The 15,808-nt window shown below is 39.8% G+C and overlaps 1 gene segment (V, D, J or C); it reads left to right on the top strand.

Annotated features, from left to right (window-relative positions):
- The first annotated feature begins 3,844 nt into the window (after nucleotides 1–3,844).
- Nucleotides 3,845–4,893, top strand: LOC122790398. The segment is given in 2 exon segments: nucleotides 3,845–3,994; nucleotides 4,160–4,893. Coding segments are annotated over 2 exon segments (384 nt in total).
- Nucleotides 4,894–15,808: the final 10,915 nt, after the last annotated feature.

Genomic DNA, 15,808 nt, shown 5'->3' with positions numbered 1-15,808 from the left:
GTACGCTGGACACCACTTGCATCTCAAGAAACTGATTTTTATTTTTAATTTATTTATTTTACATTTGTTAACCAGGTAATGTCCAACTGGGCAAGAAGCCTATTTTCAGCGGAGACCCGGAAAGAAAAGCTGCCAAGCAATGATTACAGAAATTAAGATAAAAAGAAAAACAAAACAATATACACTTTGTACAATTGAGTAAAGTTACAAGTATTTGAATAAAACATTGATGAAAAAGTAAACATGGTACAAATATTAAACAACATGAAATATCAAAAATATAAAATAATCAAGTTCAGATTACATAGTAAAAAAGAAAGAAAACATTTATTTTATTGAAAAACAGAAAATGTCTGATGTGGAGTATAAACTGACCATGCATCACACAGCAATACCCACAAATAACACTGCATTCAGCAAATGCTATGTAGGCATTCATATGGATTCCCCAAAGAAAAAGGTAGCTAGACCTTGTCAGTCTACCACAACACAGAGTAGGACCAATCAATCAAGGTCTATTTCCTGCAGTATGGTTAGGTTAATGACAAGAGGTTCCCCTGCCTTCCATAGATCCCGTAATTGGAGCAACTCACATGCCAGCATTTTATCTTATCTGAGACCATCACCCACACTAGTGGACAGTGTTTATGACACCTTTCAAATATGACTTACATTTTAAAATCAGTAAGAGGAAAACAGTACTCACCCTGCAGTCAATTTCCTTACATGGCTACTACAGCATTTCTTAGTGAAATCTGAAAAAATAATAAAGACAGAATGCCACAGGGAAATAAAATGAAAAATAAAAGAGAGAGAAAAATATTTTCCGGTGCAAGTAATTTGTGCTCAATACCATTTATCATACTCTGTTCTGGACATTACAGTGAAAAATAGCAACATAAGCCGTAAACGTGTATCATAACACTTAAATCCAACACTGCCAGTATATCCAGCCCTTGGGCTCCTTATCACTAAACAGTGCAGATGGTGATTGATGGCAAACTTTTGAAAGAAAACATTTATTTTACTGAAAAACAGAAAATGTCTGATGTGCACTGTAAACATCACACAGCAAAGCCCACAAATAGCATTGCATTCAGCAAGTGCTATCTGTGTAAATGATGATTTTTTCCTGTCACTAAATGAGTGTCACGGCTTGTAGTTGTGCACTAGATGTCACCTCTTTGCCTGAACATCCATATATGAAGCATCAGTCTGAAGCAGGGGGCTGCCACATTACTGCCATCTACTGGCAGCGGTCACCATCATCACAAGTGTGAGGGAGCTGCACTACCACTATCAGTGACTACCTGCAGCAGCTGCACATCAGACTGATGCATGATATGTTGTACAGAATGGAGGGCAGGAATAAATGTTCTGCGTGTAGTATCAGGGTCATGCTGAAGGGCATCCCAAGATTCATCCAGGTAATGGAAATGGACTTTAAAAAGGCCAGACACTCACTCAGTGATCATCTGTGTCTGGGACAGGCATTGCTGAAGTATTCCTTGGCAGCTCTCTGGGTTTTAGGGAGTGGTGGCATTAGCCAAGGATTGAGTCCATAGCCTGCATCATCTGGAAAGCAAAGGAGGAAGAGGACACATAGAAAAAAATGGCAGATATATATATATATATATATATATATATATATATATATATATATATATATATATATATATACCAATCTACAGATACTGAAATACCTATTTTGGGAAAAGTAAAATGCTTTGCGCTTACCAGTTAGGTCACCATGAGGAATCCTACCATGCAGGAAGAGGCAGTAGCGTGAGCTTGTGTGCCAGATATGAGAATCATGGGTACTGCCAGGATGCTGGGTCAATATGATGATGATGATGATGATACACCTCCTTGCATCACACTCTTTCCTGACAGTTGATGGAACGGCAGCCCTTCCTGTTCTTGTACCACTCTCTGTGTGGACCTGATGGGACCCTAATGGTAGCAAGAGTACCACCTATCACACCGAGCTCGTCAAGAAAGCATGTCATCCCAGATAAAGCACTAGTGATCCTAGACCAGTCCTTAGATGACATGGGACATAGATGTTCTGATCCACAGGTGTCAAGAGTATAATGAGGAACTGCTGAATTATTCCCAAGGCAGGAGCCTGTGAGATGTCCATCATGTCCCAGCTATGCTCTGAAAGGCCCTTGGCAAGTAAAGCAAGTTCTATACATGCCTTAGTATCCAAAGGTATAGGAAGGCCACTCATCCCCTCAATCCCCATCTGTGGGCCATACAAACCCAATAAAGTCCATACTACATCCCTGTCCACTCTAAATCCATCAAAGGTTTCCTGATCAGCAAAGATCACTTGAGACAGTCTTTGCCTATATCTTCTTTTTCTCATTGAATGATGAGAGTCGCTAAATGCACCTGGCTTTGACACAACAGAGATATGCACCTCAGAACAGGAAACAGATGACCTGTCACATGAAAGCAATCATCTCTACAAATTGCAAAGTAAATGAAAAAGGCATGACTTTGTTTTTTGTAAGCATTATATTTACACATATGGGCATTTCAGGAACCATGCCAACAGCCTGACATCAGTTCCACATCATGTTACAAGAATCAAAAAACTCAATGACTGAGAGTTGCCTTTTCTGAGCCGCCATGTACCTCAGTGAATCATGCAGAACTGCCTAATTAAAATATTCACGAAGGATCCATTTGATAATTTTTTAGATTATTATGACACATTACTTGATGTGTTGGACTTTGTGATTGGAGTTATCAAGTTCCAACAATAAGTCTGGGATTTAAAGCCAGTGTCTCTCAATTTCTCTTAAATAATTGCTCTTTTACTGCTTTAAATGTATTGCATACTTGAGACCAAATGTATACACTGTACTAAGTTGTGTCATTTATACAGCATATGTGACGACACACTGTTCTTTCTCAATCCCACTATAAAAGTGTTATGTGTACATAGTGTGTGTGTGTGTGTGTGTGTGTGTTTGTGCACATGCCTTTGTATGTATATATGTAGTTTATATATTATATACATTTCTGTGTGTCTCTCTCTCTCTCTCTCTATATATATATATATATATATATATATATATATATATATATTTATATATATATATATATATATATATATATATATATATATATATATATATATATATATATATATATATATATATATATATATATATATATATATATATATATATATATATATATATATATATATATATATATATATATATATATATATATAAATGTAGAGATATAAAACTATATATATATATACATAGATATATACAGAGAGAGAGAGAGAGTAAGTTAGATATATATATTCTATTGTATAATGATATAGTGCCAGACAAAGAATTTACAAAAAAATACATGCTGTGTTGTCAGTAACTAAGAAACTTAAACCTCTATTTTCAAATTAGGGAAAAAGAAACAAGATAGCTTTATACAGACATAACATGCTTAAAGCATTACATGAAATATAAAATGTTCATCCACAATGAAAAGTACACCCGATACCACCATTTTTAATTACTGGAATTTGCAGATGCCTCCAATATTAAAAGTCTCAATTCAGCATTAATGTTTCCTTAAATGTTTATTGTTAATGTATGATTAAATACAAAAATATAATATAGTCTACAATTTACTGTAAGGTTGTTCCCGACTAATGATTTTTTTCAGTACTATATAAAAGTCTCTAGATGGCACACATGAGCCACAACTGATAAAAGTGAAGCTCTGTTACAGAACTGTGCTGATAATATCACAGCACAAGAGGTGCTGCTGAGTTCTGATTGGCTGGTGATCATCACAAGAAACATAGAAGCCTCTGTAAATACCATCTGAGCTGTCAGTTTCATATGACAGCTTTGTATGACAGGTTGAAGATTACTTTGCATGTTAGTCACAGCAGGATATTAGAACATGTTAGTCAGGAGAACAAGAGAGTTTGCATTTTGTGTTTTTATAGCTGCTTTGTTTAAAGGTATGGACAATTCAGTATGTCATGTCTAAAGAATCACTATTTTTGTCTGCATGTCTCTATTACCCATCAGTTTCTGTCTTCCCATTTGTTTCCCTGATATGGTGATTATCCCATTTGGATTGTTATATTATTTTATGGATTATCTTTCCCTTTGTCATTTCACAGGTGGAGAATGTGCAGAAAAAGTAACTCAACCAGCTCATGTACAAGCTCAGGAAGGCAAAGAAGTCATAATTTTCTGTAACCATTCAGAAGCAGCAACTAGGAGTGTCCAGTGGTATAAACAGGTGGCTAATGAAGGTCCTAAATATGTAATCCAGAAATATGATGGAACTGAAAGGCAAGGTCGGTTTACATTAGAAGTTGACAGAAAAGCAATGACTGCAAACCTTACCATAAGGGACGTAACAATTGCAGACACAGCCTCCGTCTACTACTGTGCAGTGGATGACACAGTAAAACAAAACCTAGCAACTGCAGCACAATAAATGCTTGCACATAAGATAGTGCACTTTACTGTATATATTGATGAAAGCATCTTCATTTTATTCAAGATATAATGGAAAAGACTTCTGCATAGTCTATTTTTTAAGATGTACTATTGAACTGTTTCCAATTGTTTCTGCTAATATAATGCTTTTGAACACGTTGCTATACATCTCTGCTGTATATTTTCCTGTCTGGTTTATATCCAGCTCTACTAGCTGGGTAATAGTTTCTATGAATGTTCTACTGGTATTTTCTGTGATGTGTGGCTTCTTGGGCATAGGCCCTAGATATTGGAAAGTACATGCATCAGCAGAATCAGGACAGTATTAATATTATTGAAAAAAAATTTTAAAACAAACATCAGTTTAAAAATTATTTTATGCAAGAATAAAGGTTATGTACTGCTCAAATCCTGGGAAAAAAAGATAATCCCTGAGACTGATTAACAATTGTGTAAACTCAGTGCTTAGCCTACATGATATAAGCATGTTAGTGTCATGAGTAGCTAATGAAAAATGCATGCTTCTCATCATGCCTACAGATTTGCAAGCAGCTTTTTTGGCCAGCAGTAGTGTTTGTAGACATGGAAAGATGCTTGGAAGCACAAGCACAGAATATAAAAAAATGTCTTGCATATCGGCAGTGCTCACATACAAACAGATGATGTAGCCCAGACATATTAAGGGCAACTACAGGGAACAAATACAGAAGGAGAGGAAGTGAAATGGAAACTGTACACAAATTGTGTTATACTGCATAATTAAATAACATCGAAGGGGAAATGTTTAAAGTGTACTTATATACTACAAGCAAATGTGACAAAGTGTATAGGAAGCATTTCTGATATTAATCCTGGAACACTGCTGTAATGATAATGTATGCACATAAATAAAAAAGGCATTCTAATAAAGGATGTGATAGGGACATAAAGCTGCAGCGTAACAAAGGGACATGAAAATGTGATACATGTTAATTAAATGTGGAGTTCAGATAACAGCAAGGACAGAAGATAAATTACAGGCTGAATGCATAGAATGCAGTTATTGCATATGATATATATATATATATATATATATATATATATATATATATATATATATATATATATATAGAGAGGGAATTCATGTATGGAAGCTGACACCACTGTATATAAGAAAAAAGGACATTACAGCTCAGGTATTTCAGAAATGGACAAGTTTTTGCCAAGAAATGACAGTGATACCAATAGGAAAGGAGTTCATCCCAGATAATTTATTTATTTATTAACATTTGTTAACCGGGAAAGTCCACTGGGTCAGTGACATATTTTCAGTGGAGGCCCAGGGAGAAAACCTCCACAAACACTGTATAATACTAAGAAAAAAAAACATACACATACATTACAAAAAAAAAATGATAACATATGATAATTAGACGAAATACAGACATTTACAACATAATAAAAGGTAATATATAGTAATAATAATACTGAATAAAACATAGTAACCACAGTATAATAATGAAGCTGATAAAAAATAAAAAATAATAAAACAAAAAAATAGAAGTACAATCAGCAAGAGGCAGAAAGCAAAAATATACATTTCTTAGCTGTTTGATGATGATTGTACTTGAAGTAGTAATAAAAGCTTTATATGAAGAGTGGTAGAAAGGGTTATGGTGGCTTGAAATTTGCTGTACAAGAGCAGGTGGGGTTGTTTAGAAAATGTTTTTTAGAGTAGATTTAAAGGCTTTGAGTAAGTCAAGTTGTGTGATGTGTGAGGGGATGGCATTCCATATCTTGGCAATGCTGTGGGAGTACAGACACTGACCAGCTCACTTATTAGGTTTGGAAACCTTTAAGAGATATTTATTACTGGATCTGAATGTGCAGGTAGGAGTGTATGCTTGAAGAATAGAATGGAGTGCAGGGCATTTATCTGGTTTAAATAGTAAGTTGTGGGCAAGAGTAAGTTGAGTGTAATGTAGGTAGTGGGGGAATCCAGGCCAGTTGAGCTGAGATATAGCTTGGCAGTGATGTGTGTGGCTGAACAGACCACAGGCAAATTTAGCTATTTTATAATAGCATGCTTGAAGCTTATTAAAAAGGGTTTAAGTTTGGTGAAAATCAGAATTCCATACAGAAGGGAGAGAATAAGTACAGTGCTGGCTAGTTTAATTTTGGTGCTTGAATCAAGATAAACCCCGGGATTCATGAAGCTCGGCGCAAGGCCGGCATTAGGCTTGCACCATCCGTGCGGCGTGAAGATGGCACAGTAGGATAATGAAGGCGTGCTGCCGCCACAGCCACGTGCATAGGAAAGGAGCGCGAGTACATAGGGCGTGTCGAAGTGCCGCACGGAGGCGTGGAAATGTCAGCTGTCGACGTGCAACCTAAAATGCTTGCATATAACAATTTTCAAGCAATAGTAATCACATCTGTCAGTGTCCATGGATACTGAAACGTATGCAAAGCATGCAAGACAGTTCCTGCGAACACAAAATGAAGAAGCAAACACAAATGCACGGTAGGGAATAACGGGTCCCTATCCCGCGAACAAAGGACATTGAAAACCGTGTGCCTGTAGTCCAATGCAGTGTAGATAGTTATACCAAGTGGAAGTGAAACGCATCATATGTTAGCGCACCACCAATAGGTATGTCCAGCCCAATGGTCAGGGTCACCAGCTGACCTATATTGTGAGGGAGGGTACACAGCTGGGCAGATGTGTCCATAACAAAAAACATGATAAATGTAAATATCTAGCGACCGTATGACCGAATTATATCCCACAATGCATGTAATAGTCACATACAATAGGTATGTCCATATTTCACATACCAAATGTGACAGGAAATAGAATAAGCATGTAAACGAAACAGAAGGAGCATATAAACTGCTACAACAATAAGGCAACATGTAGGCTGAAAGGAACAGTATTATCCGTAGTGTTGACTGTGGGTACTTGTTGTCCAGTACATTCGGATATGTGTCCGGAATATATCCCATCCTGGACATAGGAAAAGGTGGCATCCTACCAATGATTAGAACAGTCGGCCAAAATCCGCACATCTGTGGTCCAAGCCGAACTTGTCAGGATGTGTCACAGTTGAACGGGTATTACCCAGGTATACCAACCATGTCATGAAAGTTAAGTATGGGCGTGTACCTATGTGCGTGAGGTATAGAATGTGGAAAGTCAAACATGGCAGGGTAGTCCACACAACCATACAGGTACCTGACATATGTAGGGTATGCAATGTGTTACCTTGACCATGTCATGGGCCATCAACCAAAGCAGTGATGGATGGAGTGTCAGGAATATGTGTGTGTGTGGGGGGGTGGGTAATGGTATAATCCTCAAAGGAGACACTGTGTCGTATGCAGAATAGGTGAACCGGAGGTGTATGAGGGAGCAGCGGGTGAAGCAGAAAGAAACACAAAAGCATGTATACACATCTGCAATACAACCAGACAGGCCATACTGTAGAACACAATCCCACAAACATATGAATATTAAAATGTGCGATACAAATGTACAGACATGTCACCGGCACATACCTACAGATTGGTCCTAATGGAACTGGCCATATCAAATGCAACACACCTGGATGCATAATGGACTACCCAGCATCCCCTTCCCAGCACACAACCCATCCCCATACCTGAACGTCCACCAAATCCAGCCATACTTGACCTACTAGTTTGGTGCAGCCACATCTATACATAGTGACCACTACGCATATGTAGTAGGTAGTGTCACCCTAGGCAGTTTCAGGATTGCAAACTATGTATCCCTTGCATGTAAAACCCCCAGCACATTTTCGTAATGCCAGAAGAATGTTCGGTATCGGTCTTGTTATTGGTCTTCTTAAATTTTTGGGATATCCCTCATGGGATAAGTAACCTGTGTAAACATTAGAATGGGTATGAAGACACGATGTCCAGTCCTGTAGACATCTGGACACAAGTTGGAATGTGCAGTAGTGGTGCACGAGACTGTCCAGCCCTAGATGGTCATGCAGAACCTACTACCCAGGATCAAACACCTGCTCGTGACGCATGTGTCCCGACACGAATAAGCGAGAGAATATATTGCACACATTCACATAGTGGCACATGGTATAAGGGTGATGAAGGCACTGACGTAAACAGGATACCCCCTGATCCACTGTGTGAGAGACAATTAATGTGTGTGTAGGTGTGACCTGACCAACAATGATACAATGCCAAATGTCCTGTGATTGTAGGAAATAACTATGTACCATACTGCATGTAACAGTTGCCTAAAGCGGTCATGTCAGGATAGAATAAACGTAATTCGTACAAGAAACAGGCAAACAACAAAAGTGCTAAAGGTATAGGCTCACAGCTAGGAAACAAATGAATGTTCTAAACCTGCACTGACCATGGCTATGTGTTGGCCCAAGCAATCTGGTGTTCCCAGTAGGGTTACCATCTGTCCCACTTTGTGAGGGACAGTCCCTCTTTGGACAGTTGTGTTCTGACAAAAAAGTATTAAAAATGGCAAATGTCCTGAGATTGTAGGACATAATTATGTCCCATATGTTATGTAATAGTTGCATAAAATAATTATTTCTGTATCTAAAATACCTAAATGTTACAAGAAACAGAATAAGCAACTAAACCGCTACAACAATAGGCTTTTATGTAGGCAAATAAGTAAAGTTCTATCCTTTGTACTGACTGTGGGTATGTGTCGGCCTGTAAAATCTGATGTGTGTTCCGAAAATGTCCCATCTTGGCCATTTGAAAAGGTGGCAACCCTAGTCCCCAGAATACATCCCAACCTGTATATATGACAATGTCAACGCTACCAATGGTCAGAGCATCTGCACAATAACTGGCCAGCCTCTTAACCACTCACAAAGTCAGTGACCTTTGGAGGAAAGGTGTTGAATGAGAATGACTACTTACAACAATGAAGAGTAATAGACGCATTTAACTGCAGAAAATTAGTAGTATTACGAATCTGTCAACACGTTCTAAGTTAATAGTACTAATATGGTAGAAGTGTCCATGATTGTCCCTGAGTTGTCATAGCCTTGTCCCTGTCACTGTAGACACGAGTTCCCGAGTATCACAGAGGTCCGTACACATAAGTACACCAACCAACTGTCACATCTGTTGACAAGACTATTGCATACCTGTAGTGAATTTATAACTGATGTCCAGAATAATATTCATTGTATCTATAAATGAATGAAATAGTCAAATGGGAATGGAAACACGTGAAAACCCTCCCCAACCTGCATTATGTAGTGGAACCACTCCCCGCCCTAAATTATGTAGCGCCAACCTAATAATGTGGTCAGAGGTGCCCAAACACTTGCGTCTGTAAACACAGGTAGAATGCTAAAATCTGGGCTAACTCTGTCCATGTGCTACGTCTGATATTTGAACAGCACCAGGGCAGTTCTAGTCACCAGTTGGCCGAGACTAAACCCGGACCCGCACATGAACACCCTGACAATCAAACACGCGTATGTGCGAGGACTATAAGCATAGGAGTTCTGAATATCCCTGGAGTGAGTAGACATGCAGCACGGGTCCAGAGCAGTAGGAAACAGGGAATGTCCTAAGTATAGTACTGCAGTTTTCCCAGCAGGAGAATGGATGCCTGCTGTGTAAGGGAAGCAGTGAGGTGTATGTCAGAGTAGCTATGAACCATGGGTATACATATAAATGAGCCAGAACAACAATAGTGTAGTGGTTACAGCATCCGCCTAACGTAAAGGAATTCCCGGTTCAAGTACGACTATAGCATATTAATTGTGTAATGAATGCCTCCTGTGCTGTAAAGCCAACATTTATACATGTAAAGGTGACCGCGCTCACATGGGTCCGTTAACCGGATTCCATCAATCAAAGTGGTACTTTCATAAGGAATTAGGCACATGTAATGCCAAAGAAGTGCCTGTAAACATATGTAACTCAGAATAAGTAGATGCAAGTGTGCCTGCGCGGGTGTACACAGCTATTAGCATAGCAAATGTATGTTGTCTTGTACAGCTGTAACTTTTATATATATAGATAGATAGATGTGTGTATAGATAAATATCCACAGACATAACAGAAGTATGCAATTATATGTCTACATACATATCTATATATACATATACATACATATGTATGTATATATATATATATATATATATATATATATATATATACATATATATACATATATATACATATACATACATATGTATATATATATATATATATATATATATATATATATATATATATATATATAAGGAACACCGAAAGACGAAAGCAAACATAAGGGTTGTGAAGGGAATCCAGAGCAAGTAAGGAATTATAAAGTGCTCGCACCGTATGTCACATAAAGCTGCACAATTGTGAGTAGAGCACCGCTCTTCACACCAGAGGCAGGGTTATACCAGTGGCCATAACATTGTTGAAGTGCTATGTCAACATTGTAAACAGACGGAATGTAGTACATGTTGTGACCACCTACACTTGTAACCTGCAAATCGTTCGTAATCCATAACACCAGGAAAGGCACGTATGTGCAAATATGAATGGATGATGAGCCTGTGAATACATGAGGCGGTACAAAATGTGTGTAGGTCCCCAACGCTCATGAGAGGGCAATGTGTAAAGGTGTGTCATGGCTGCGATATCAGGTGTATAATGGCTGTTATGCATGGAAACTCAACACGGGTGTGCAGGAGAATCTATGGATATGCGATTATGGACACAGGAGTACTAGGGTATGTTGCGCCAGGTACAATGGAGTGGCCCATGTAGGTCAGCTAGTACGTAGACACAATTCCCAGATAAAGCGTCGTTTGCATGGAGACATGCGTGAATGGGCGTATAATTGTCAGACGTTGTGCGTCAGGGCTGACAGCCCGGCACGTAAAACCTATACGCCACCCATGAGCAGAACGGAGTTCTGCTGTGACAACCCCAAACCGGGAAAAGCAGAAAGACACAACTACATGAAGACATCAATATGTTGACGTACAGTCACAGTAACACAAACACTCATCCTATCAACAGTAATAATATGAATGTGCACAGAAACAAACACAGTAGCAGGAATAAGAGGCTGTGCATACGAGTAATAGGTTGAATGACACTGTTTCACATCCAAGTTAGCAGTGGCACCCCAGACATGAAAAACATGCGACATCTGTCCACTGTATAACATGCAATATACTAATCACAAGTTCACCGGAGTGAAGTGTCGGTGTCATAATTACTAAGGCAATAGTATGCTGTTGAAGCAGAGATAAAACCCAATACGCATGTGTAAGTGTCCATGTCCGGGAAATGTATAGGTTAACGGACACACAGATGTATATATAGATAAAAATGTATATATACATATATCTATATTAATTTACATACACATATATATTCATACAGATATATATATATACACACACAAGGATATACTACGGATATATATATATATATATATATATATATATATATATATATATATATATATATATATATATATATATATATATATATATATATATATATATATACATATATATATATATATATATACACAAACAACAGGTATTGATATATACACATACACACAAAACAAAATATATATGTCAGTGTAGATATACACATGTACATACATAGGTTACTTCACAGCAGTTAGGGGTAACATATTTACAGCCCGGGCATATGTGACTGGGAGGTCCAATAAATAAACCTTGTACCCCCCACATCGCCAGCTAGGCCGGACAGACATACAGACAGGCAAAGCAGATCAATACACTGCCGCTGTCCAAAACACCAGTAGGAAAAGTACCAGTGGGAGAGATCTGCAAGGTCTACACTTTAAACATGGATAACGGTGTCCCTTGCGGGACCCCAAAAATTCAGGGTAGGTATGAATCTGTTGACACTAATACGAGCAGGATGTAGGTGTACATGGAACAGTAGGTTGTGCAAGTGTGATAATACATGGGTTGACAAAATGTACGACATGTGTCCCGTAACAGGGAGAGTGGGCAATGTGTAGGGGTGTGCTCATACCCCAGCTGTGCTCGCAGTAAGTATTTGTCATGACTGCTGAAGAGGGGTGCCAGGTAGGTGGGACCATGGGTATGCAATAATGGGCTTAAGTGTGCAGGTGCTGGTTGGCAGAGATGTAGTAGGCCCGCCCAGTGGAAGTCATTAATATTCCTATGTGGGCATAGCATATGCCTACACCTCCCAAACCTGAAGAGCACATCTACCGGATAGTCTGTAAACCATCGGGGGAATACATAGAGACCAAATCAGTGCCGTGGACCCGATTAGCATGGACGTCCATAGTTATGTATCAGAATGTAACAAAGTCCAACTAAACACTTCCAGAACTAGTGATATTAGATGAACAGGTGGTGGAATACAGGTAATGACAGATGACAACATGTATGAGTCATAAACAGCATGCACCTCGACAAACGTGAATGAATACATATGCTCTGTGACTGTAAATGTGTTTGGTTAATAGAACCAATCGTCTAAATGTGTCCCATAGGGTGTTATGCATTGTTCCTGATACAGTGTTCATTCACACCCATTGGTATGTCATATCTGCTACTAACGGAAAGTGCATAATTTGCTGACCACCTTAGGTAGATGATAGCATAACAGAAGTGGTTCAACACCTGTACACCTGCGAGGAACACACCCACCTGGGCAGTTGTGTCCTGCAAAATGACAGTTATGGCACATGGCCTGTGAGTTCGGGAATGGAGGCTATATAGTGTGTGTAGTGGTGTCAGAAATTAATTTGTTGTATCAGAAACAGCTACATGTAATAGGAAACAGTATTATCAATTATAATGCTACATGAATAACCTTAACGTATGCAAACCGTGGAAGTCATCCGTTTACTACTGGCTGTGGGTATTTGTTGCCTTGACACATGTGATAGCTCTACATATAGGGTCTATAGGGCCGCCACCATTCTGAATGGCCAAAGTGAAACCTGCTCTGTAGAAATGTCAGACGTACCAGGGCAGAACATACCTACAGCCCTGCATAGTACAGAAATATACATATCGGCACAAATCAAAGCGTAGTCTAGCAGCAGTTAAGTTGCTTATGCTACTACATATAACATATCGATGTGTCAGGTATACAAGACCTGTAACAAGCAACCAGTACAGACACGTACAACATGAGAATGTCCCCTAATCAGGACAGTTGCAATGGCTAGAGTATTGTCCATACCTCTCAACTGTCCCTGAATTTCAGGTACGTCCCTGAGTTTGACTGAAAGTTTAACTCTGTCCCTCTTACTCCCTCCTAAAATTAGTGACTGTTGAAGGAAAGGTGGTGAATTACACTTAATGACTAATGACAATAAGTAAGAGTTATAAACTACTTTTACTTCAGAATATGTGTATTAAGTCATATGCTCTGATTCTGTCAATGTTTCAAGTTAATAGCATTACTTTTGTAAAAGTGCCCCTGATTTTTTCTTGATCTGTCCCTGATTCTGTAAAAATGTGTCCCCGATTGGTGGAGAGGTCTGGTATTGTCACATGAGATATGCCTAATGAGAGACTGTCCCATGCAAAGTGGGAAAGGTGTCACTCCTACAGTTTCCCGTTGTGCAAGCTGAAAGGTGGAAAACGTACAGTAGGTATGCGGTAGCATGACTCGGTGGACAGCTGCATTAACAAAATCATAGTCACATGTCAGCATTGCATAGTATTGGTTCCCATGTATCAGGCAGATGGGAGCAGATCGTATGAGGAAGACGCATATAATATGATTATGTCACTGGACAGGCTGTCGAGTCCGTACAGTCGAACACCTGCCATCGCAAAATGATTACACATACCCGATACTGTAGTCATGTAGTCCGATGTAAAATGCATCACAAGGGATTGCACACACCCAGCGTGAGTGACAAATGTAAGTGGAAATGTCGGTGAGCAAGCGGCTGTAAGCGTTTTTGTCTACCAGTATGCCAGTAGTGCACTGTCAAAGAAATGTGGAGTCTAAATGGGTATAAGGTGCTGTGACCAGAGGTCAGCAGTGCTTAACACTGTGCAAACTCACGCACAACTGCTCCCACCTGCTGGAATGTGCCTTACCCAGTCCATATCCAAAGGCGTCGGTCTGTCCGCAAACAAAGAACCAACTTAATCACATGTTGGTAGCAGTCCCCTGTGCACATAGCTCATGTGAATTAACAATAGACCATGGCATATATACAGACAATAGACCCCACACCCACCATACAGTGCAGTCATCCAACAGTATAGCAATGTACTGGCAGATATGTCCGGACCACTGGTGTATGCATGCCTGGCCGTCCTGTGTTTCAGTGTGTGAACATGCCCAGTATGACTGTTATGCATGTTGTCGACCGACATTACCGTCATACCGTCATGTGTGTGAGCATGCCAAGTATGGTCAACTGTATCACATGTGTCACATGTCCAGATAGTTAGTACTGTGTTGCTGATCCCTCCGTTCTACACAGACAGGTGTCATGCTGTGTCTGCAGGGTAGCTAATGGTCATGTGGCATTGACAGTTGCTACATGTCTGCATAGCGTGGGGGGACATCCAGCCACAACCACAGTCCTACACAGCGCCGTGGGTGGCACACATGACTCTCACATGTGTAGGTTTGATGGTGGGCACAGCTGACAGTTGTACACATCTGCCGCTACTGTACTGGTACGCTGGGTACTCCATGCCAGTGTGTGGACCTACCTAAATTGCTGGTTGGAGGGATACCAGTGTACATTAGTTCCCAGCTTTAAATACCTGCACAGTGGTGTTGGACATCCTAGCTTACACAACCTACATCAAACTGCCTGGCCTGCTGTAGTCTGTGTGTGTCTTAGGGGGTTGGGGTCATTCATTGGGCATATCCATAGGCCATCGTATATCATTTGTTTGCATTGGTCCACATCTGTCCAGCTGCATGGAACGTGTGTGGGCTGTACGGACACACATGATGTTCAGCCCATAATCTGCAGTGGGTTAGGACACCCTGTGTACTACAGGCTACCATTGTGACCCCCGTATGTGCTACAGAGGTCATGGTGCCGCTATGGATGTATACTGTCTGCTGCCCTAACATTTGGCCACCACAGTCACTTGCATGCTCACATACATACCATAGCAATGGGTAAATACACATTCTAATACAACTGCCAATTGTTAGGTCAATAGACATACCCTGGGTGTGTTCTGGACTTGAGGACGGTGCTGGAGGGCTGCCTATGTCGGATGCACACAGTCCACCTCCTATACATGGCCGAGCACAGGTAGTGTCATGATTGGCATCCATTGTACTGTGTGCGGGTCAGAGAA

This window comes from Protopterus annectens, chromosome 16.part0, assembly GCF_019279795.1.
Source record: "Protopterus annectens isolate FY-2018-M chromosome 16.part0, PAN1.0, whole genome shotgun sequence".
Classification (NCBI taxonomy): Eukaryota; Metazoa; Chordata; order Ceratodontiformes; family Protopteridae; genus Protopterus; species Protopterus annectens.
This window is presented reverse-complemented; position numbering and strand designations above follow the sequence as displayed.